The sequence below is a fragment of the Coregonus lavaretus genome (genome assembly GCF_964263955.1).
Source record: "Coregonus lavaretus genome assembly, chromosome: 33".
NCBI classification, from domain to species: Eukaryota; Metazoa; Chordata; class Actinopteri; order Salmoniformes; family Salmonidae; genus Coregonus; species Coregonus lavaretus.
Window position 1 is genome coordinate 25719769 of NC_140020.1, and position 26137 is coordinate 25745905.

Below are 26137 nucleotides of genomic sequence, written 5' to 3' on the forward strand. Positions count from 1 at the left end.
GGGGCTGCTGGCTACAAAATGGCTGAATTGTTTTGTTCACTGTTTTGTGATGTCTACATTGGCCTTTGCGTTAGCATTTTATGCTCTCAAGTGAACTATAACAATCAAATGTAGAAAACTCATTCAGATCCTGGAGTAAAATCTTCCATAAATCAGCCTTGCTCTTCTGAACCAGAGTTGATCAAAAGCCTCTCTTCCATGCACTTGCAGGTACGCCCCACAGGAGAGCACTGTCATTCACACTATTTAGTGTACATGAGGTATCTTTCTGCCTGTTGGGCAACGGACTGCATCTCCATGAGCTGGGCCCAGTCTGCAGTTGCCATGGATACTCTGGGTGCTGACACTAGGAGGACTGAGTAGCCACTGCTTGTTTAAGACACTATTCATAACAAAGGATTAGAGGCACAAAGTACCCCCACTGCGTTATATGAGATACACCTCATCCTCATCACACAGGCACTATAATTAGCTGTACATGGGTGTTTGCTTGTGTGAAGGTGGGGATCATGGTGTTAATTCTGTAAATTCTCAAACCATTTTACTTTGTAAAATAGGTAATTCACCTCATCCACTACCAATATGTACTTACCTATGCAACAGATGGTTGATTGTGGTTGTTGCTCTACTACTGTAGATGTCTGGGATTGACCTGTATGTGTTTGTGTTTTCCAGAATGAGTTCAAGGCCAAGAACATCAAGAAGAAGCAGAAGGTGAGCATTATAATGTCTGTGGATGAAAACAGAAGGTAAGGGGGGGTCTCAATGATAGGAGACGGATTGGAGCGTGTGGCTATGTGGGGTTTATTTAGGATAATCTTTGAAGAGGTAGGGTTTGCATGAACATTATCTGTTGGTGATAAGTGTGTGTCAGGATGGGATGGGGATGTTTTGGTGTCTACAGGGATGTCAACAGCAGCAGCAGCACTTGACTGTATCGTGCTTCCAGGGGGCTAGCATGTGGCACATCTTTAGGCTGTGTTACATAGGACTGACACACACACAGTGATACGGCTGCTTCTTGCCAACAGGAAACTGTGATATGATAATGACATGTATTGAGGTCAGCTGGCCCCGTTCCTTACGAGAAGGAGCAGGATGAATCCCACAGCAGCAACATTATCCAGGTCACCAACCGAAATCTGGGAGGGGCCTAAAATACTGTAATTCAACCAAATGACTATCAACTCACTGTAACTTATTGTAGGTCTATTTATAGAGGAACTTATTTAGTTGTTTAGTGATAACGTTTTTATAAGACATTGGCCTATAACACAGAGTTGTAAGCAGACTATTTTCCTTACAAAATAGTGTAACAAATATGGTTCTGTGCATATATAAAAGCTATATGTATTGAGTTTCAGTGGATTTTAGAATGGCTTTACTTTTCAGCAGTGCAAATGTTAGTGTTACATTAGGCCCTGTGGTTTCTTGTATCATGATTCTATCATTGGACATAATAATCCTCATAGGATTGTAGCCTACATATTACTTATTCAATCTCAATTCAACATGATATGGAATTATATGGAACTATGTATTGATTATGTCACAATCAATAGAAGTCTCTGGTTGCTATGACGTTGTTAACCTAGATTAACTATTAGTTATGTAGTCATGATTATGACTCAATAATATGTCATAACACTGAGCAATACCGCTGCTTTTCCATCCATAGAAATTGAATCTCATTCTAGTTCTGTGGATCCATCATTCAGTCACAAGACAAAAAGTTGCCTGAAGGCTGTGTATCATTGTATTGTTGACCCAGACGGAGTGCACTTCACAAGGATTGTCTTTATCTGAGAAAGCTAACCATGGATAACTCTCCTGGAGGTAAGCACTGATTGGGCTGATGTAAGGTTGCATAATTCTGGTAACTTTCCCAAAAGTCCCCTATGAACGACTACCAATGGAGCAAGGATTGACTTCATTTGTACAGTCCAATAGTCATGGTGTGCAGAATGTGTCATTGCTGAACCAAGGCTTTGTCCTCTAATCTTCCTTGCATTCTTTCTTTAGTGAACCAGGAGCAGGGAGACATACCAATGATCCCATTGGTCCATGAGCCCATGTCAGGGTAAGGGTTTTCTATGTAACACAATGTAACATCTGCACAGAGGTGCATTCTTAAAGAAATGGGAATTGGGGGACAAAGAATCCTAAAGATGGTCCAATGGGCATGGTGTGAAATCTCTTTATCTCAGTCTGATAAACGTCCTGATGACTGCTAAGGATGAGATGCAGTGGGCCCAGAACCAGGTGAACAACTTGCAGCAGTCAATGGACCACATGCAGGGGCAGCTGAATTCCATGCAGGGGAAGTTTATTGAGTTGCAGAGTGCCCTCTCTCAGGTAGTAGATTAGTCTCAGCAAGAGTAGGATGAGTCATGTGTAATCATGATGATTAATGATGATGGCTGGAATGATAATGGTAATTCTAATGTCTTTGTAACTCCTATACTCCACCTGCACTGGATAGCTCCTTGATGACATGCCTGTGGTACCTGAAAGGGAGGGGATCCAACCGACAAACATCATCCCTGTGCAGAGGGAGGGGATCCTCCCGACAGGCATCATCCAGAGGGAGGATCCCAACGAGAACCAATCATTCCAACAAGGCATCATCCCAACACAAACCAATGGAATGGAACAGATGGAATGGCATGGACCACCTTCACCTCCCATCATCCCCATAGTGGGATCCTGGGATGCTGGAGTGAATGCTCCACGTTGTGGACATTTCTATGCCAGGAGAAAAGGTAATAAGAAAAGCCTTATCTTATGAGTGTGTTGTCTAAATGTCTACGTGAAACAGATTTAACTCTAGGAATCCATGTGCCTGTAGTCTGGTTGTGTTTGGGTTGTAACAAAGTATCATTTCAAGACACACTGTCAGCTAGTGATTGTTCTGTACTGTGATGAGCAGAGTGGCTTGACTTCTCCCACTTGTCACAGATATCCGGAGTAGATATGTGGCGGATCCTGCTTTAATGACCATCACCAAGCCGGAACACTCCGAGGCCAACCCTCAGAGCCAGACTGGCAGCTGGCTGGCGGCTGAACCTCAGCCCCCAGCACCCCCAGTACAGAAAACACCAAACAGTGGAGGCTGGCTCAGCTGGTTCTTCTGTGAAAAGAAAGAGGTTCCTCAGATGACAACGATACCAGATGACAAGCCTAGTTCTGTAAGTAACCTGTTATGTATATTCTATATAGAGACACTCTAGTGGATTCATCTATTTCTCAGTGGCTTGATTCACATTGATGGGTTGACACAAGTCCCATGCCCAAGGCTGAGGTATTCACTTTAATTCACGTCAGTAAAGCAGTGGATGACCATTGTATTTCAACTGTAAGAATGTTACTAATACATTTGCAAATTTGTTGATATGTTTTCCAGAATAAGCCTGTTCCACCTCCTCCCCCGATGGGGATGTATCTAGGGAACTCTAGTCTCCCCAAAGGAGTGAATCCTTACTCCATGAAAGCAGGTGAATAGTGCTTTAGACTACATGAGGTTTAACTCCAAGACTATACCAGCCAATGATAGCCCTCTCTGATGATCTCCTGCTAACACCTTTCCTTCTAACAGCAGGTCTAGGGGGCAGGTATCCCAAGCTATTGAACCCTGGTGGGATCACCACAACGCCTCCATACCAGGGACCTGGATCGCTCCCTGCCCAGCACACAACACTCATGGCACCAATGGCTGTGCCATTCGATGTTTAAAGGCAGAAACTTGCCCAAGGCACTTGACCCTATTGAGGTTTGACACTGAACAATCCTTCCGCAATGTATTAATTGAATTAGCTTTACTTTACAGCAACACCTGGGTGAAGTAGCAGTGATGTTTAAGCTATTTATTTTTGTCTCACAGGTCATTTTCCAGGAGGGATCATTTGATATTTCAGCATTTTTAAAAGACAAAAAAAAGCATAAAAAAGTTATTAAAAGACTCTGTATGTTCACATAGCTTTGATATGTTTTCTGGCATCCTTTACAAGTCCATCGCTTGTGCATTTCTCTATGTTACATACTATACAGATGGCTGTATTATTTATACATATATTTCCCAAATATATAAAAAAATATATTTCATTTATCTATTTCATAAACATAATATCAAATGCAATTATAGTGCATATATTTAAATATATTACTTTACTGCAGGCCTGGCGTTGTGGGCGGGCCTTAGGGAGCCATGCTCGCCCTACCATACATTTACATTTACATTTTAGTCATTTAGCAGACGCTCTTATCCAGAGCGACTTACAGTTAGCGCATACATTATTTTATCGAACACACAACCCTGGCGTTGCAAACGCCATGCTCTACCAACTGAGCTACATCCCCTGCCGGCTCCACCTCCTTGCCTGTGTAAATAAAATACATGGTTGAATGAAATTTTGCATGACTAATGTTTTTGTTGTTGTTGCTATAACATGCTATGATATGATATGATATTTGGCCCATTTAAAGTTTCAATTACCTCTATTTTTTATTGTTAAATTAAATATGGCTCAAGTAATTAAGACTGACAGGGTTTTAGACCTATCATAAATGCATCATGAAGCGCATGTCTCTTTTTGCTGATTCAAATGAATAGTGGGTGGAGCGTTACGTAAACAGCCTCGTGATCGTTCGGAATGTCATGTTCAAGAGTAGGCTACCTTAACTTGTTTGTTCATCGTGGTCAAAATGGATATTAGAAATTGGTTTGCTAAAAAGAATGCCTCATCTGCTGCAACAAGTAGTCTTAAAACAGCCGGCCACAACACAGCAATGATATGGAATAATTTACTCTTTATTGTATTGATATGACATAGACATTGTCAACGGATTCCTTTGTATATGTTGAAATAAGCTGATCTTTGTATTTAAAGCAGTAGCTTTTTATGTTATTTTTATTGTAGTATGGAAGCAATGAATTTCATCATATAGGCTAATTTGAGAAGAATTTGTAAAACTATTATTTGACACAAGCGGCGGTGATCTGTTCAAAATGACCATAATGTGACTATTTCACGAATGGCCATGAGCGCACAAGTTGGTTAAAAAGGTAGGCTACAGTAGGCCAATTTTACAGAAAAATCAGAGTGATTATTGTTATATAGAGGCAATTCTGTTTTGAATGCTTCCCAATCTACTTAATTACTGTCATGAATTCATCTTGCCTTGGTCTGCAAATGCGATCAAAGAGTTGCATTAGCCTATTATAAAGGCGATTTAAGCAGCTGTGGTGAGTGTTAGTAAAAGCATTCTAATTTAATTTACATTTCAGTGTATTTCCTATGTCATGTAGGTAGTAGGCCATGCATAATACAAATATACGGAGCTGTCCATGGTGCTGAAGTTAGAGATCAATGTACCGGTAATGCCGAAGCCAGTAGGCAGCAAGCCACGTCAACAGGTGGAACGTGGACATGGGTAGGCTTATGCATGTTGTGCATAAGCCTACCCAGTTTTACATCTCAATAAAGTAAGCGGTTGGCACTTGGCACATACCTGAAAAAAATAATGACTTAGCCCTAGAGATGAGAGGGAAAGTGTCCTAGTAGTGTTCCCATATCTCCTATTAATTCGCTGACAAAATATTATCATTAACTGCTCTTGAGTGTGAGGATACAGTGGTGAGGATGATTGCTTTTGTGTCTCAGGGTTGGAGATTTATCTTATCTATCACACAATATTTGTTGCTCAAAATGTTTGGCTCCCAAATAACACCAGCCTGTGGTGGAGTGGTCATTAGGACAGACAGAGAGAGAGAGAGACCTTAGACCTTCTGTCTGAGGACCAACTAGGGTCACCCAGCCACAGACCTGCGGGATCCCCCCCCCCCCCCCCCCCCCCACATCCACACCCCCACCCCAACCAATCAATACCCCCCCAAACCAACCATGCCCACATCCCATATAGGCCCCCTCAGATCAGACCTATGCCCCTCCTGCCCACCCCACGCCCCCCACTCCCGCAAAGAGGGCCTCAACATAAAAGTCACACATACGCCCAGGCCGTGAGCAGGCAAACAGGCCCAACCCCCACGCTTACACTAGCCCAAGATAATGGAATGTATCAGATGCTCAGCAGGCTCTGCTCACACTTACTGGTCTGAGGCCAAAACACACGACTAACAACATTGGACACTTTATGGAACACAAATCCTTCACTATCTCGTCCTGGAGTATCCAAGGCCTGAGGTCATCTGCCTTTGGCCTAAAGATCAGGAACCTGGACTTTACCAAATAAATCAGAAATACAGACATTGTCATCCTACAAGAAACATGGTATAGAGGTGATGGACCCACTGGTTGCCCTCTAGGTTACAGAGAGCTGGTAGTCCCATCCACCAAACTACCAGGAGTAAAACAGGGAAGGGACTCAGGGGGTATGCTAATTTGGTATAACTCACTCTATAAAAATAAATAAAAACAGGAACATTTTACATTTGGCTAGAAATTCAAAAGGAAATGATCTCAACAGTGATAAATGTCCTCCTGTGTGGTACCTATATCCCCCCACTAGAATCCCCATACTTTAATGAAGACAGCTTCTCCATCCTAGAGGGGGAGATCAATCATTTCCAGGCCCAGGGACATGTACAGTGCCTTGCAAAAGTATTTAACCCCCTTGGCGTTTTTCCTATTTTGTTGAATTACAGCCTGTAATTTAAATGGATTTTTATTTGGATTTCATGTAATGGACATACACAAAATAGTCCAAATTGGTGAAGTGAAATGAATAAAATAACTTTGCTATGAAGCCCCTAAATAAGATCTGGTGCAACCAATTACCTTCAGAAGTCACATAATTAGTTAAATAAAGTCCACCTGTGTGCAATCTAAGTGTCACATGATCTGTCACATGATTTCAGTGTATATATACACCTGTTCTGAAAGGCCCCAGAGTCTGCAAAACCACTAAGCAAGGGGCACCACCAAGCAAGCGGCACCATGAAGACCAAGGAGCTCTCCAAACAGGTCAGGGACAAAGTTGTGGAGAAGTACAGATCAGGGTTGGGTTATAAAAAAATATCAGAAACTTTGAACATCCCACGGAGCACCATTAAATCCATTATTAAAAAATGGAAAGGATATGGCACCACAACAAACCTGCCAAGAGAGGGCCGCCCACCAAAACTCATGGACCAGGCAAGGATGGCATTAATCAGAGAGGCAACAAAGAGACCAAAGATAACCCTGGAGGAGCTGCAAAGCTCCACAGTGGAGATTGGGGTATCTGTCCATAGGACCACTTTAAGCCGTACACTCCACAGAGCTGGGCTTTATGGAAGAGTGGCCAGAAAAAAGCCATTGCTTAAAGAAAAAAATAAGCAAACACGTTTGGTGTTCGCCAAAAGGCATGTGGGAGACTCCCCAAACATATGGAAGAAGGTACTCTGGTCAGATGAGACTAAAATTGAGCTTTTTGGCCATCAAGGAAAACGCTATGTATGGTGCAAACCCAACACCTCTCATCACCCCGAGAACACCATCCCCACAGTGAAGCATGGTGGTGGCAGCATCATGCTGTGGGGATATTTTTCATCGGCAGGGACTGGGAAACTGGTCAGAATTGAAGGAATGATGGATGGCGCTAAATACAGGGAAATTCTTGAGGGAAACCTGTTTCAGTCTTCCAGAGATTTGAGACTGGGACGGAGGTTCACCTTCCAGCAGGACAATGACCCTAAGCATACTGCTAAAGCAACACTTGAGTGGTTTAAGGGGGAAACATTTAAATGTCTTAGAATGGCCTAGTCAAAGCCCAGACCTCAATCCAATTGAGAATCTGTGGTATAAAGATTGCTGTACACCAGCGGAACCCATCCAACTTGAAGGAGCTGGAGCAGTTTTGCCTAGAAGAATGGGCAAAAATCCCAGTGGCTAGATGTGCCAAGCTTATAGAGACATACCCCAAGAGACTTGCAGCTGTAATTGCTGCAAAAGGTGGCTCTACAAAGTATTGACTTTGGGGGGGGGTGAATAGTTATGCACACTCAAGTTTTGTGTTTTTTTGTCTTATTTCTTGTTTGTTTCACCCCCAAAAAATATTTTGCATCTTCAAAGTGGTAGACATATTATGTAAATCAAATTATACAAACCCCCCAAAAATCCATTTTAATTCCAGGTTGTAAGGCAACAAAATAGGAAAAATGCCAAGGGGGGTGAATACTTTCGCAAGCCACTGTTCTAGTCTGTGGTGACCTAAATGCTAGAACTGGACAAGAACCTGACACCCTCAGCACACAGGGGGACAAAGACCTACCTGGAGGTGACAGCACCCCTCCCCATATGTCCCCCTAGACACAACTACGTCAACATAACCAACAAAAACGGGTCACAACTCCTGCAGCTCTGTCTCACACTGGGTATGTACATAGTCAATGGTAGGCTTCGAGGGGACTCCTACGGTAGGTATACCTATAACCCATCTCTTGGCAGTAGTACTGTAGACTACTTTATCACCAACCTCAACCCAGAGTCTCTCGGAGCATTCACAGTCAGCCCACCGACACCCCTATCAGATCACAGCAAAATCATAATCTACTTGAATGGAGCAATAATCAACCATGAGGCATCGAAGCTGAACGAACTGCATACTATTAAGAAATGCTATAGATGGAAGGAGGGTAGTGTAGAAACCTACCAAAAAACTATTGGCCAACAACACATCCAATCCCTCCTAGACAAAATGTTTTCCTTCAATAGTGAAGGTGTAAACTTAGGAACAGTAGGAAGCCTGAACAATATATTGGTGACATATTAAATTAAAATTCCGGCAGAAAACCTAAGACAACTAACAACAATGAGAAATGGTTTGATGAAGAATGTAAAAACCTAATAAAGAAATTGAGAAACCTATCCAACCAAAAACACAGAGAACCAGAAAACTTTAGCTTACGCCTTCACTATGGTGAAACACTAAAACAATACAGAAATACACTAAGAAAAAAGAAGGACCAGCATGACAGAAAACAGCTCATTGTGATTGAAGAATCCATAGAATCAAATCACTTCTGGGAAAATTGGAACACACTAAACAAACAACAACATGAAGAGCTATCTATCCAATATGAAGATGTATTGATAAACCACTTCTCCAACCTTTTTGGCCATATAACAAAGAACCAAGTGTAAAAACATATACATGATCATTTACTAAACTTAGAATAAGTTATTAAAGACTACCAGAACCCACTGGATTCTCCAATTACATTGGATGAGCTACAGGACAAAATACAACCCCCCCCCCCCCCCCCCCCCCCCCCCAACCCAAAAAGGGCTGTGGTGTTGATGGTGTCCTAAACAAAATGATAAAATATATGGACCACAAATTCAAGTTGGCTATTCTTAAACTCTTCAATATTACCCTCAGCTCTGGCATCTTCCCTAATATTTGGAACCAAGGCTTGATCACTCCAACCCATAAAATTTGACCCCAATAATTTCTGTAGAATATGCGTTAGCAGCAATCTCTGAAGAATCCTCTGCAGTATCATCAACAGCAGACTCTAACATTTCCTCAGTGGAATCAATGTCCTGAGAAAATGTAAAATTGTCTTCTTACCAAAATACTGTACGACAAACCACGTATACACCATTATTGACAAACTGGACTCAGAAATCAAATGTCTACTGTTTGCAGATGATCTGGTACTTCTGTCCCCAACCAAAGAGGGCCTAAAGCAGCAGTGAATCTCAGTAAGACAAAAATAATGGTGTTCCAAAAAAGGTCCAGTAGCCAAGACAACAAATACAAATTCTATCTAGACACTGTTGCCCTAGAGCACACAAAGAATTACACCCACCTCATCCTAAACATCAACACAACAGGTACAGTTGAAGTCGGAAGTTTTACATACACCTTAGCCAAATATATTTAAACTCTGTTTTTCACAATTCCTGACATTTAATCCTAGTAAAAATTCCCTGTTTTAGGTCAGTTAGGATCAGCACTTTATTTTAAAAATGTGAAATGACAGAATAATAGTAGAGAAGTTTACATACACTCAATTAGTATTTGGTAGCATTGCCTTTAAATAGTTTAACTTGGGTCAAACGTTTCGGGTAGCCTTCCACAAGCTTCCCACAATAAATTGGGTGAATTTTGGCCCATTCCTCCTGACAGAACTGGTGTAACTGAGTCAGGTTTGTAGGCATCCTTGCTCGCACAGGCTTTTTCAGATCTGCCCACAAAAGTCCTTCAATGCAAAACAGTATTTTAATCAGTTATTTGGTGATGTGAATATATTTACTGTATCTAAAATTGATAACTTTAAAAAAAAACACACTATTGAAACATTTCTGAAATTCACTGAGTAGGATGGTATTTCCTGTCCTCCTCTGCTGTACAATGTTTTAAAACAGTTGCAGCCAACAGTATTTTTCAGTGACAACACGTTTGTGGCGTCCTCGGAGACGCAGATAGCTAATTAGCACGGGTAGTCGACTCTGTCTTCCGTCTGTTGTCTGTAAACAAGCTCTGTAAAATGGAAATATGTCCATGTGGGGGAGTCTTAACCCTATAAAGGTGTTTTAGGAATTTAACCTTAACATTTTTATAATAATAATAATTCTTGCTGATATGAAATATACGTTCTTTGTTTCCAAAGCCGTACCGCAAGCGATCCGTGCTAACGTTTAGAGCTAGCATCAGGGCTGTTAACAACTCCCCCAGCCAGAAGATACTATTGTCAATAGGCACTAAAGGTTATTAGTGTCTATGAATGGGCTGGGATTGCCTTACAACTATATATACATTCCTTATTGTAGGTGAAGGAGAAACCTCAGTCAATATTGCCATTGTCTTTAGGCCTAGCTGAAATGTGTGTAATGCATCCAGAATAGGTTTTTGCTCAGAATTACAATAGCCAATGTTGTTTACCACTGTTACCATCTACGCATGGATGCCATTGTGGCAGGTTAATCTGGTTCTTTTACTATAATGGTATGCAGCCACAGGAGTCAAAATTATATGACCATTAGACCATGTTTGAATCAATAGCTGAATGACAAATGTTTAACTCGAGGGAAGACCTCTTGTAATAACATTTATAGTTGGGTGGATTTCTGTTGGGTGGATTGTTGCACAATTGCTGTTATACTAATCTATAATGAGCCTTTTAGCTAATCAGTGGGCAAGGCCAGCCCCCCTGCCAAGATGGGCCAGCCTGTTTTTCTGGTAGGCTGAGGTCACGCAAACTCATATTCAAAGTGAAACAGGGCTTCAGCAAAGATACTTGTTCTGACACTGTCATCAGTTAGACAACATCATGGATTGTAAAAAACTGAAAGGATGGGTGTCACTGCTTATAAACTTGGAGCACATTCCACATTGTCATATTTTTTTGGGCAGCTAAAACCATGATTTGGACAAACAGTAAAGTGCATTAGCCTCACGATTCCTGTAATGAAACTGAGCACCCTGACCCTGTGCCTGTTTCACAGGGACCTGCTGCTGTAATGAGCAAGCCACTCTCCTCTTCCCCCATGCGCTTGAGAGAGAAATGTGGTCTAATCGTTTAACATTTCAAAATGCAATTGCGGGAAATCACCGCTTTGGAAGTTTAGTCTCTTTGTCCCGTTTGAAGAGTGGAGGGCCTCAGCTTTCTCAATAGTCAGCTCAATAGTTTTACAACCAAGATATTTGATATGGCTTTGAGATATGGAGCGGCGCGCGGCGAAATGCACACCGGCCATTGCGAGGGTATAGGCCGATAGGTCTCATGGGTAGTAGCCTACAACTGCAACATGTTTTTAGGACATAAAATGTACTGTTGGTTGAATACATGGCTACTAGCAGTGGGTATTATATTTAGAGTTATCGATCTAGTTAATGTGTTTTGAGTTTCCACTTCCTCGTGTTGTACCCCAAATTAATTAGCCTAATGATATTCGAGGTGCACATAAAGATTTATCTCTATTGAACAAAAAAATTCTGGACATTCTGGAGTCCTATTTTGACAGTAAAATATAGCAACTATAGTCTTAATTGTCATCCCATAATTCATGACAATCACTGGGTTAGGTTGCACAAAATGTATTGAGTCATGCATTCCTGCTTGTACGTGTTAGATGAAACAACTTAGTCTATCTATTTATTACACTTCTTAATAAAGCACTATGAATGACTTCATAAAATGATTATTCGTAATTTGGGGGGCTGGTGCCAACAACTGTAAAAGTTAGTAGCACCAGTGACACCAGGGGAAAATGTTAGCCTGGAGCCCTGTAATAGTAACTGACCTAGAGACTGCTGCCCTATGTACATAGTCATTGAACACTGGTCACTTTAATAATATTTACATACTGTTTTACCTACTTTGTGTGTATACTGTATTCTAGTCAAGGCTCATCCTATATAACTACTGCTGTACACACCTTTTCTATTCATACATTTTCCATTATGTCTATACACACCATCATATAAACTCAGCAAAAAAAGAAATGTCCCTTTTTCAGGACCCTGTCTTTCAAAGATAATTTGTAAAAATCCAAATAACTTCACAGATCTCAATTGTAAAGGGTTTAAACACTGTTTCCCATGCTTGTTCAATGAACCATAAACAATTAATGAACATGCACCTGTGGAACGGTCGTTAAGACACTAACAGCTTACAGACGGTAGGCAATTAAGGTCACAGTTATGAAAACTTAGGACACTAAAGAGGCCTTTCTACTGACCTGCTCATCTGCGTGAACGTGCCTTAGGCATGCTGCAAGGAGGCATGAGGACTGCAGATGTGGCCAGGGCAATAAATTGCAATGTCCGTACTGTGAGACGCCTAAGACAGCGCTACAGGGAGACAGGACAGACAGCTGATCGTCCTCGCAGTGGCAGACCACATGTAACAACACCTGCACAGGATTGGTACATCCGAACATCACACCTGCGGGACAGGTACAGGATGGCAACAACAACTGCCCGAGTTACACCAGGAACGCACAATCCCTCCATCAGTGCTCAGACTTTCCGCAATAGGCTGAGAGAGGCTGGACTGAGGGCTTGTAGGCCTGTTGTAAGGCAGGTCCTCACCAGACATCACCGGCAACAACGTCGCCTATGGGCACAAACCCACCGTCGGGACTGGCAAAAAGTGCTCTTCACTGACGAGTCGCGGTTTTGTCTCACCAAGGGTGATGGTCGGATTCGCGTTTATCGTCGAAGGAATGAGCGTTACACCGAGGCCTGTACTCTGGAGCGGGATCAATTTGGAGGTGGAGGGTCCGTCATGGTCTGGGGCGGTGTGTCACAGCATCGTCGGAATGAGCTTGTTGTCATTGCAGGCAATCTCAACGCTGTGCGTTACAGGGAAGACATCCTCCTCCCTCATGTGGTACCCTTTCTGCAGGCTCATCCTGATATGACCCTCCAGCATGACAATGCCACCAGCCATACTGCTCGTTCTGTGCGTGATTTCCTGCAAGACAGGAATGTCAGTGTTCTTCCATTGCCAACGAAGAGCCCAGATCTCAAACCCATTGAGCACGTCTGGGACCTGTTGGATCGGAGGGTGAGTGCTAGGGCCATCCCCCCTCAGAAATGTCCGCGAACTTGCAGGTGCCTTGTGGAAGAGTGGGGTAACATCTCACAGCAAGAACTGGCAAATCTGGTGCAGTCCATGAGGAGGAGATGCACCGCAGTACTTAATGTAGCTGGTGGCCACACCAGATACTGACTGTATACTTTTGATTTTGACCCCCCTTTTGTTCAGGGACACATTCAATTTCTGCTAGTCACATGTCTGTGGAACTTGTTCAGTTTATGTCTCAGTTGTTGACTCTTGTTATGTTCATGCACATATTTACACATGTTATGTTTGCTGAAAATAAACGCAGTTGACAGTGAGAGGACGTTTTCTTTATATGTATATTCCGTCTATCTAATAACTCTATATTAAATTCCTTTATTTTTATTTAGGGGATTTGTGTGGTTTTTTGTATTGTTCGCTATTATTAATATCACTACTGCACTGTTGGCGCTAGAAACATTATTTCGCTACACCCACGATAACATCTGCAAAATGTCTATGCGGCCAATAACATTTGAAGGTATGTGTTGATTCAGGAGAACATGACGGGCACTAATTAGCAATATAGGCTAAGTTGCTAGCTTGGCTTTTATAACGTGTAATGTTTAAGCAGACAGAACAGAACAAAAGCAGCACAGAGTGACACCAGCGAAGATGCTGAGACAAACAAAATGGTTAGAGAAGAGGCACAGTTATAGTGGTGAGTTGTCTCCAGTGGTGTTTTTACGTATTTGTTTTAAACATGAGCTGGTTAAAAAAAGAGGACCATGTCTCGCCAATCACTGGTACAGAAAATGGTTGAGAAATGCTGTACTTTACTGCCAATGTTATGTCAGCACTACTGCCTGTGTGTAGGGTCAGGGTGAAGGGTGCATCTATGGTTGGTGGTATCATGATGGTGGGAGGGATGGTGGTGTGAGTTGGTGGTGTACGCAGCGATGTGGATAAAATGCCAGGACTGAATTCTTGTCCCAGTCCGCCCCTGTGCATTTATCAGTGCATTTGTGCACACCCTGCAGGCTCTGATGTCTGTGAACGCACGGCTGAGGCACCTCTACCCCGACAGCGAAGAGCTGTTTGACATCGTCCTGATGACTAATAACCACGCCCAGGTCGGAGTGCGCCTCATCAACAGCATCAACCACTACGGTTCGTGGTCGACACGCTCAGCCATGCCTACTACAGTGCTATAAGCAGAGAAATACAATGACCAGTAATTGGAGTAATTATATTTCTATGGTTATAAGACGCGCTTATTGTGAGCTGCATTTCATTGAATGATGGGTAATTTTGACCAAATATGTTTTTAGTGGTTGTATGCATGTTTTGCATGGATGTTAGTGGCAATCTTTGGCTACCAGCCTGATGATACCATCACATTTGTATGGGGTTCTGATACGTTTTTGTTTTTCACTCTACCTGACAGATTTAACCATTGAGAGGTTCTGTATGACGGGAGGGCAAAGCCCCATTGGCTATCTGAAGGCCTATCTGACCAACCTGTACCTCTCCAAGGATGGAGAGAAAGTCATGGAGGCCATTGAGGAGGGTAGTTGAAAATGCTGCTTTCCTTTGTCCTCTAGGGATTAAACTGGTTTAGGTTAGCATGGATGCTAAATTGGTAACAGAGTAAAAAACTGTAGATGTACATTGTGGTAACACTTTTTATAGGTATGATATAGCCTACATATATGATACCGTTGTAATGCATTTTTAAGACTTATGAGCATGTATAAGCCCCTTTTTTATAATGTCTTTATAAATAGGCATTGCAGCAGCGACCATGTTTGCATCTGGAGATGTGGAGAACAAGCTTTCCGACACACAGCTGAAAGTTGCCTTTGACGGGGACGCTGTCCTCTTCTCTGACGAGTCGGAGATCATCGTGAAACAACACGGCCTGGACACGTTCTTTGAGCATGAGAAGGAGTTTGAGAACAAACCTCTTGCACAGGTGTTCATGAGAGTATATGCCTCCTATTTTATGTTAGCTTTTGACATGATTCCAAATGTTCTTTCTTTGGGTAACACTTTATTTGGAGTCTCCCTATAGAGGGTTATAGATGTTCAACTTACTATCAACAAACTTTTTAACTAACACACCCACTTACCCTAATCCTAGACCTTAACAAGTTGTTGCATATCAACCGTGGCTGTTGATAGTTTGAGCATTTAAAGACCATCTATAATAGGGGACTATCCAAATAAACTGGAACCCATTGATGTATTTGCTTTAATAAAAAATGTAATAATACTATGCTAACCCTATGTCTCATTCACTCAGGGTCCCTTAAAGTGTTTCCTGGAGGCGCTGGGGAAGCTCCAGAGGAAGTTCTACGCCAAGAACGAGCGTATGACCTGCCCCATTTGTACCTACCTAGTAACATCCCGCAGCGCAGCCAGCTCAGGGGCCCGCGTCCTCAAGACCCTCAGGAGCTGGGGCCTGGAGATCGACGAGGCCCTGTTCCTAGCCGGGGCCCCTAAAGGGCCCCTCCTGCAGAAGATCCGTCCCCACATCTTCTTTGACGACCAGATGTTCCACATCGAGGGGGCCAAGGAGCTGGGTACTATCGCGGCACACGTGCCTTATGGGATTGGACAGAAGTACCACAAGGAGAAACTTAGTGAGCAGCCTGCCAAAGACACAAAGTAGTGAGCCTCCTAGGGGTGGGAAGGTATCATACATTATGCAAATAGTTAGTTGCGCACAACCCTGTCATCAGCGGTAGGTTTTGTTTTGTGCTGGATTTTGTATTAAAAGTGCCTTTATCAGAATATACTATAGTAAAAATGTAGTAGTACTCACTTCAGGGATTTTTGCTAGAATAAAACAAGTTTTACAATGTCACCTGATGTTCTCGTTCATAAGGAGAATACTTTAATGCAATATTCATCATATTCCAGTTGTTAATTACAGAATAATCTATCTAGTTTTTGTAAGAATGTATGTGTTCACATTTCACACACACAAGTGTTTTTTATATCTTTAGAGAAGAACATTTGGTCTCATTTGCTGCAGAGACCAACATGTACACTACCTGTGAAAAGTTTTAGAGCACCTACTCATTCAAGGGTTTTTCTTAATTTTTACTATTTTCTACATTGTAGAATAATAGTGAAGACATCAAAATTATGAAATAACACGTATGGAATCATGTAGTAACCAAAAAAGTGTTAAACAAATCAAAATATATTTGAGATTCTTCAAATAGCCACCCTTTGCCTTGATGACTGCTTTGCCCACTCTTGGCATTCTCTCAACCAGCTTCACCTGGAATGCTTTTCCAACAGTCTTGAAGGAGTTCCCACATGCTGAGCACTTGTTGGCTGCTTTTCCTTCACTCTGCCGTCCGACTCATCCCAAACCAGCTCAATTGGGTTGAGGTCGGGGGTTTGTGGAGGCCAGGTAATCTGATGCAGCACTCATCACTCTCCTTCTTGGTAAAAATATCCCTTACACAGCCTGGAGGTGTGTTGGGTCATTGTCCTGTTGAAAAACAAATGATAGTCCCACTAAGCCCAAACCAGATGGGCCATGAAGGCCTGATTCACACAGTCTCCTCTGAACAGTTGATGTTGATGTGTCTGTTACTTGAACTCTGTGAAGCATTTATTTGGGCTGCAATTTCTGAGGCTGGCAACTCTAATGAACTTATCCTCTACAGCAGAGGTAACTCTGGGTCTTCCATTCCTGTGGCAGTCCTCATGAGAGCCAGTTGCATCATAGCACTTGATGGTTTTTGCGACTGCACTTGAAGAAACTTCAAAAGTTCTTGAAATGTTCCATATTGACTGACCTTCATGTCTTAAAGTAATGATGGACTGTCGTTTCTCTTTGCTTATTTGAGCTGTTCTTGCCATAATATGGACTTGGTCTTTTACCAAATAGGGCTATCTTCTGTATAGATACCTTGTCACAACACAACTGATTGGCTCAAACGCATTAAGAAGGAAAGAAATTCCACTAATTAACTTTTAAGAAAGCACACCTGTTAATTAAAATGCTTTCCAGGTGACTACCTCATGAAGCTGGTTGAGAGAATGCCAAGAGTGGAAAGCTGTCATCAAGGCAAAGGGTGGCTATTTGAAGAATCTCAAATATAAAATATATTTTGATTTGTTTAACACTTTTTTGGTTACTACATGATTCCATATGTGTTATTTCATAGTTTTGATGTCTTCACCATTATTCTACAATGTAGAAAATAGTAAATCCCTTGAATTAGGTGTTCTAAAACTTTTGACCAGTAGTGTATTTTACAGTTAACTGCCAAAATAATGGAAGCAGTTGAGTAAATGAGGGATACAACGTATATTGAAATCAGGCACTGAATGGTTTGATAAGCATGACAACTATGTAAACCATTTGCGATGGCCGTCTCAGTCACCAGATTTCCACCCAATTGGACACTTATGGGAGATTCTGGAGCGGCGCCTGAGACGAGTTTTCCACCACCATCAACAAAACACCAAACGATGGAATTTCTCGTGGAAGAAGGGTGTCGCGTCCCTCCAATAGAGTTCCAGACACGTGTAGAGTCTATGCCAAGGTGCATTGAAGCTGTTCTGGCTCGTGGTGGCCCAACGCGCTATTAAGACATTTTATTTTGGTGTTTCCATTATTTTGACCTGTATATTCTCAACACTCCTGCATCTAGACTTCGGCCAATGCATGCCATGGAATTGCGGTTTATCATAGCTTTGAAATCCTTTGCATAGAGGAACGGCAAGGATATGTGCATAGTGAATGTATGAAAGGGAGCATTTACAAGGTAGAATGCTAATTGATATGAAAGTGATGCGTTTTGGTTTTCATGCTTAGGCTACCATATAAAATAGGCTTTATTACATTTATTTACACTTAATATCTATTCCACTTTTTACTATCCATTCATTCTTCTAATAAAGGGTTCTTCAATTCCGGTCCTGGAGGGCCGAAACACTTCTGTTTTTTTATTTCTACCTGTTAGTTAATTGCACTCACCTGGTGTCCCAGGTCTGAATTAGCCCCTGATTAGAAGGAGAGGATGAAAAACAGACCGGAATTGAAGAACCCTGTTCTAATATATTCGGTTTTCCTATTCCATAAAAAAATTACTTTTTAAACGCAATAAACCTCACCTTGCTCTTAAAGCTATATCAAAATATCAAGCAAGCTAGTTGACCATATCTGCTGTTCCACTTGTAAAATGTTACACGTCCGGCGTTACGCTTACAGTTTAAAGTTGAATATACATAATGCGAAAGGACAGTCTCATGTTGCACATGTAGTGTTTTTCTTTTTAAACTCTAATTTCTATATTTAAAAAGATCAAGTCTGTCTTTTTGTAAACGTTTAACTGAGAATAAAGGGTTTATCGTGTGCATATAGCAGTACGGTTGCAGGGAGGTTGAAAAAGGTTCGAAACAGAATTGAACGGTTGATTTTGTTTTTATGTATTATCAGATCTCACCAATAGATGGGGCTGCTGGCTACAAAATGGCTGAATTGTTTTGTTCACTGTTTTGTGATGTCTACATTGGCCTTTGCGTTAGCATTTTATGCTCTCAAGTGAACTATAACAATCAAATGTAGAAAACTCATTCAGATCCTGGAGTAAAATCTTCCATAAATCAGCCTTGCTCTTCTGAACCAGAGTTGATCAAAAGCCTCTCTTCCATGCACTTGCAGGTACGCCCCACAGGAGAGCACTGTCATTCACACTATTTAGTGTACATGAGGTATCTTTCTGCCTGTTGGGCAACGGACTGCATCTCCATGAGCTGGGCCCAGTCTGCAGTTGCCATGGATACTCTGGGTGCTGACACTAGGAGGACTGAGTAGCCACTGCTTGTTTAAGACACTATTCATAACAAAGGATTAGAGGCACAAAGTACCCCCACTGCGTTATATGAGATACACCTCATCCTCATCACACAGGCACTATAATTAGCTGTACGTGGGTGTTTGCTTGTGTGAAGGTGGGGATCATGGTGTTAATTCTGTAAATTCTCAAACCATTTTACTTTGTAAAATAGGTAATTCACCTCATCCACTACCAATATGTACTTACCTATGCAACAGATGGTTGATTGTGGTTGTTGCTCTACTACTGTAGATGTCTGGGATTGACCTGTATGTGTTTGTGTTTTCCAGAATGAGTTCAAGGCCAAGAACATCAAGAAGAAGCAGAAGGTGAGCATTATAATGTCTGTGGATGAAAACAGAAGGTAAGGGGGGGGTCTCAATGATAGGAGACGGATTGGAGCGTGTGGCTATGTGGGGTTTATTTAGGATAATCTTTGAAGAGGTAGGGTTTGCATGAACATTATCTGTTGGTGATAAGTGTGTGTCAGGATGGGATGGGGATGTTTTGGTGTCTACAGGGATGTCAACAGCAGCAGCAGCACTTGACTGTATCGTGCTTCCAGGGGGCTAGCATGTGGCACATCTTTAGGCTGTGTTACATAGGACTGACACACACACAGTGATACGGCTGCTTCTTGCCAACAGGAAACTGTGATATGATAATGACATGTATTGAGGTCAGCTGGCCCCGTTCCTTACGAGAAGGAGCAGGATGAATCCCACAGCAGCAACATTATCCAGGTCACCAACCGAAATCTGGGAGGGGCCTAAAATACTGTAATTCAACCAAATGACTATCAACTCACTGTAACTTATTGTAGGTCTATTTATAGAGGAACTTATTTAGTTGTTTAGTGATAACGTTTTTATAAGACATTGGCCTATAACACAGAGTTGTAAGCAGACTATTTTCCTTACAAAATAGTGTAACAAATATGGTTCTGTGCATATATAAAAGCTATATGTATTGAGTTTCAGTGGATTTTAGAATGGCTTTACTTTTCAGCAGTGCAAATGTTAGTGTTACATTAGGCCCTGTGGTTTCTTGTGTCATGATTCTATCATTGGACATAATAATCCTCATAGGATTGTAGCCTACATATTACTTATTCAATCTCAATTCAACATGATATGGAATTATATGGAACTATGAATGATTATGTCACAATCAATAGAAGTCTCTGGTTGCTATGACGTTGTTAACCTAGATTAACTATTAGTTATGTAGTCATGATTATGACTCAATAATATGTCATAACACTGAGCAATACCGCTGCTTTTCCATCCATAGAAATTGAATCTCATTCTAGTTCTGTGGATCCATCATTCAGGCACAAGACAAAAAGTTGTCTGAAGGCTGTGTATCATTGTATTGTTGACCCAGACGGAGTGCACTTCACAAGGATTGTCTTTATCTGAGAAAGCTAACCATGGATAACTCTCCTGGAGGTAAGCACTGATTGGGCTGATGTAAGGTTGCATAATTCTGGTAACTTTCCCAAAAGTCCCCTATGAACGACTACCAATGGAGCAAGGATTGACTTCATTTGTACAGTCCAATAGTCATGGTGTGCAGAATGTGTCATTGCTGAACCAAGGCTTTGTCCTCTAATCTTCCTTGCATTCTTTCTTTAGTGAACCAGGAGCAGGGAGACATACCAATGATCCCATTGGTCCATGAGCCCATGTCAGGGTAAGGGTTTTCTATGTAACACAATGTAACATCTGCACAGAGGTGCATTCTTAAAGAAATGGGAATTGGGGGACAAAGAATCCTAAAGATGGGCATGGTGTGAAATCTCTTTATCTCAGTCTGATAAACGTCCTGATGACTGCTAAGGATGAGATGCAGTGGGCCCAGAACCAGGTGAACAACTTGCAGCAGTCAATGGACCACATGCAGGGGCAGCTGAATTCCATGCAGGGGAAGTTTATTGAGTTGCAGAGTGCCCTCTCTCAGGTAGTAGATTAGTCTCAGCAAGAGTAGGATGAGTCATGTGTAATCATGATGATTAATGATGATGGCTGGAATGATAATGGCAATTCTAATGTCTTTGTAACTCCTATACTCCACCTGCACTGGATAGCTCCTTGATGACATGCCTGTGGTACCTGAAAGGGAGGGGATCCAACCGACAAACATCATCCCTGTGCAGAGGGAGGGGATCCTCCCGACAGGCATCATCCAGAGGGAGGATCCCAACGAGAACCAATCATTCCAACAAGGCATCATCCCAACACAAACCAATGGAATGGAACAGATGGAATGGCATGGACCACCTTCACCTCCCATCATCCCCATAGTGGGATCCTGGGATGCTGGAGTGAATGCTCCATGTTGTGGACATTTCTATGCCAGGAGAAAAGGTAATAAGAAAAGCCTTATCTTATGAGTGTGTTGTCTAAATGTCTACGTGAAACAGATTTAACTCTAGGAATCCATGTGCCTGTAGTCTGGTTGTGTTTGGGTTGTAACAAAGTATCATTTCAAGACACACTGTCAGCTAGTGATTGTTCTGTACTGTGATGAGCAGAGTGGCTTGACTTCTCCCACTTGTCACAGATATCCGGAGTAGATATGTGGCGGATCCTGCTTTAATGACCATCACCAAGCCGGAACACTCCGAGGCCAACCCTCAGAGCCAGACTGGCAGCTGGCTGGCGGCTGAACCTCAGCCCCCAGCACCCCCAGTACAGAAAACACCAAACAGTGGAGGCTGGCTCAGCTGGTTCTTCTGTGAAAAGAAAGAGGTTCCTCAGATGACAACGATACCAGATGACAAGCCTAGTTCTGTAAGTAACCTGTTATGTATATTCTATATAGAGACACTCTAGTGGATTCATCTATTTCTCAGTGGCTTGATTCACATTGATGGGTTGACACAAGTCCCATGCCCAAGGCTGAGGTATTCACTTTAATTCACGTCAGTAAAGCAGTGGATGACCATTGTATTTCAACTGTAAGAATGTTACTAATACATTTGCAAATTTGTTGATATGTTTTCCAGAATAAGCCTGTTCCACCTCCTCCCCCGATGGGGATGTATCTAGGGAACTCTAGTCTCCCCAAAGGAGTGAATCCTTACTCCATGAAAGCAGGTGAATAGTGCTTTAGACTACATGAGGTTTAACTCCAAGACTATACCAGCCAATGATAGCCCTCTCTGATGATCTCCTGCTAACACCTTTCCTTCTAACAGCAGGTCTAGGGGGCAGGTATCCCAAGCTATTGAACCCTGGTGGGATCACCACAACGCCTCCATACCAGGGACCTGGATCGCTCCCTGCCCAGCACACAACACTCATGGCACCAATGGCTGTGCCATTCGATGTTTAAAGGCAGAAACTTGCCCAAGGCACTCTACCCTATTGAGGTTTGACACTGAACAATCCTTCCGCAATGTATTAATTGAATTAGCTTTACTTTACAGCAACACCTGGCTGAAGTAGCAGTGATGTTTAAGCTATTCATTTTCCAGGAGGGATCATTTGATATTTCAGCATTTTTAAAAGACAAAAAAAAGCATAAAAAAGTTATTAAAAGACTGTATGTTCACATAGCTTTGATATGTTTTCTGGCATCCTTTACAAGTCCATCGCTTGTGCATTTCTCTATGTTACATACTATACAGATGGCTGTATTATTTATACATATATTTCCCAAATATATAAATTTTTTTATTTCATTTATCTATTTCATAAACATAATATCAAATGCAATTATAGTGCATATATTTAAATATATTACTTTACTGCAGGCCTGGCGTTGTGGGCGGGCCATAGGGAGCCATGCTCGCCCTACCATACATTTACATTTACATTTTAGTCATTTAGCAGACGCTCTTATCCAGAGCAACTTACAGTTAGCGCATACATTATTTTATCGAACACACAACCCTGGCGTTGCAAACGCCATGCTCTACCAACTGAGCTACATCCCCTGCCGGCTCCACCTCCTTGCCTGTGTAAATAAAATACATGGTTGAATGAAATTTTGCATGACTAATGTTTTTGTTGTTGTTGCTATAACATGCTATGATATGATATGATATTTGGCCCATTTAAAGTTTCAATTACCTCTATTTTTTATTGTTAAATTAAATATGGCTCAAGTAATTAAGACTGACAGGGTTTTAGACCTATCATAAATGCATCATGAAGCGCATGTCTCTTTTTGCTGATTCAAATGAATAGTGGGTGGAGCGTTACGTAAACAGCCTCGTGATCGTTCGGAATGTCATGTTCAAGAGTAGGCTACCTTAACTTGTTTGTTCATCGTGGTCAAAATGGATATTAGAAATTGGTTTGCTAAAAAGAATGCCTCATCTGCTGCAACAAGTAGTCTTAAAACAGCCGGCCACAACACAGCAATGATATGGAATAATTTACTCTTTATTGTATTGATATGACATAGACATTGTCAACGGATTCCTTTGTATATGTTGAAATAAGCTGATCTTTGTATTTAAAGCAGTAGCTTTTTATGTTATTTTTATTGTAGTATGGAAGCAATGAATTTCATCATATAGGCTAATTTGAGAAGAATTTGTAAAACTATTATTTGACACAAGCGGCGGTGATCTGTTCAAAATGACCATAATGTGACTATTTCACGAATGGCCATGAGCGCACAAGTTGGTTAAAAAGGTAGGCTACAGTAGGCCAATTTTACAGAAAAATCAGAGTGATTATTGTTATATAGAGGCAATTCTGTTTTGAATGCTTCCCAATCTACTTAATTACTGTCATGAATTCATCTTGCCTTGGTCTGCAAATGCGATCAAAGAGTTGCATTAGCCTATTATAAAGGCGATTTAAGCAGCTGTGGTGAGTGTTAGTAAAAGCATTCTAATTTAATTTACATTTCAGTGTATTTCCTATGTCATGTAGGTAGTAGGCCATGCATAATACAAATATACGGAGCTGTCCATGGTGCTGAAGTTAGAGATCAATGTACCGGTAATGCCGAAGCCAGTAGGCAGCAAGCCACGTCAACAGGTGGAACGTGGACATGGGTAGGCTTATGCATGTTGTGCATAAGCCTACCCAGTTTTACATCTCAATAAAGTAAGCGGTTGGCACTTGGCACATACCTGAAAAAAAGAATGACTTAGCCCTAGAGATGAGAGGGAAAGTGTCCTAGTAGTGTTCCCATATCTCCTATTAATTCGCTGACAAAATATTATCATTAACTGCTCTTGAGTGTGAGGATACAGTGGTGAGGATGATTGCTTTTGTGTCTCAGGGTTGGAGATTTATCTTATCTATCACACAATAGTTGTTGCTCAGAATGTTTGGCTCCCAAATAACACCAGCCTGTGGTGGAGTGGTCATTAGGACAGACAGAGAGAGAGAGAGACCTTAGACCTTCTGTCTGAGGACCAACTAGGGTCACCCAGCCACAGACCTGCGGGATCCCCCCCCCCCCCCCCCCCCACATCCACACCCCCACCCCAACCAATCAATACCCCCCCAAACCAACCATGCCCACATCCCATATAGGCCCCCTCAGATCAGACCTATGCCCCTCCTGCCCACCCCACGCCCCCCACTCCCGCAAAGAGGGCCTCAACATAAAAGTCACACATACGCCCAGGACGTGAGCAGGCAAACAGGCCCAACCCCCACGCTTACACTAGCCCAAGATAATGGAATGTATCAGATGCTCAGCAGGCTCTGCTCACACTTACTGGTCTGAGGCCAAAACACACGACTAACAACATTGGACACTTTATGGAACACAAATCCTTCACTATCTCGTCCTGGAGTATCCAAGGCCTGAGGTCATCTGCCTTTGGCCTAAAGATCAGGAACCTGGACTTTACCAAATAAATCAGAAATACAGACATTGTCATCCTACAAGAAACATGGTATAGAGGTGATGGACCCACTGGTTGCCCTCTAGGTTACAGAGAGCTGGTAGTCCCATCCACCAAACTACCAGGAGTAAAACAGGGAAGGGACTCAGGGGGTATGCTAATTTGGTATAACTCACTCTATAAAAATAAATAAAAACAGGAACATTTTACATTTGGCTAGAAATTCAAAAGGAAATGATCTCAACAGAGATAAATGTCCTCCTGTGTGGTACCTATATCCCCCCACTAGAATCCCCATACTTTAATGAAGACAGCTTCTCCATCCTAGAGGGGGAGATCAATCATTTCCAGGCCCAGGGACATGTACAGTGCCTTGCAAAAGTATTTAACCCCCTTGGCGTTTTTCCTATTTTGTTGAATTACAGCCTGTAATTTAAATGGATTTTTATTTGGATTTCATGTAATGGACATACACAAAATAGTCCAAATTGGTGAAGTGAAATGAATAAAATAACTTTGCTATGAAGCCCCTAAATAAGATCTGGTGCAACCAATTACCTTCTGAAGTCACATAATTAGTTAAATAAAGTCCACCTGTGTGCAATCTAAGTGTCACATGATCTGTCACATGATTTCAGTGTATATATACACCTGTTCTGAAAGGCCCCAGAGTCTGCAAAACCACTAAGCAAGGGGCACCACCAAGCAAGCGGCACCATGAAGACCAAGGAGCTCTCCAAACAGGTCAGGGACAAAGTTGTGGAGAAGTACAGATCAGGGTTGGGTTATAAAAAAATATCAGAAACTTTGAACATCCCACGGAGCACCATTAAATCCATTATTAAAAAATGGAAAGGATATGGCACCACAACAAACCTGCCAAGAGAGGGCCGCCCACCAAAACTCATGGACCAGGCAAGGATGGCATTAATCAGA

At 42.0% G+C, this 26137-nt stretch overlaps 2 protein-coding genes across 2 annotated transcripts in view; both read left to right on the forward strand.

The window, feature by feature from the left end:
* The window catches only part of LOC311108357 (cytosolic 5'-nucleotidase 1A-like), a gene marked incomplete at both ends in the record, with an annotated part of 49220 nt that overhangs the window by 13504 nt on the left and 9579 nt on the right, over positions 1–26137 (forward strand). The window lies entirely within an intron of this gene.
* On the forward strand, positions 1818–16187 carry LOC311108065 (uncharacterized protein; the record flags this gene model as incomplete). The annotated part of the gene is made up of 9 exons (XM_084150712.1): positions 1818–1836; positions 2023–2080; positions 2208–2355; positions 2483–2762; positions 2959–3188; positions 14554–14683; positions 14961–15083; positions 15301–15488; positions 15819–16187. The coding sequence occupies 9 exons, from the start codon at positions 1818–1820 to the stop codon at positions 16185–16187; spliced, it is 1545 nt and encodes a 514-aa protein (XP_084006838.1).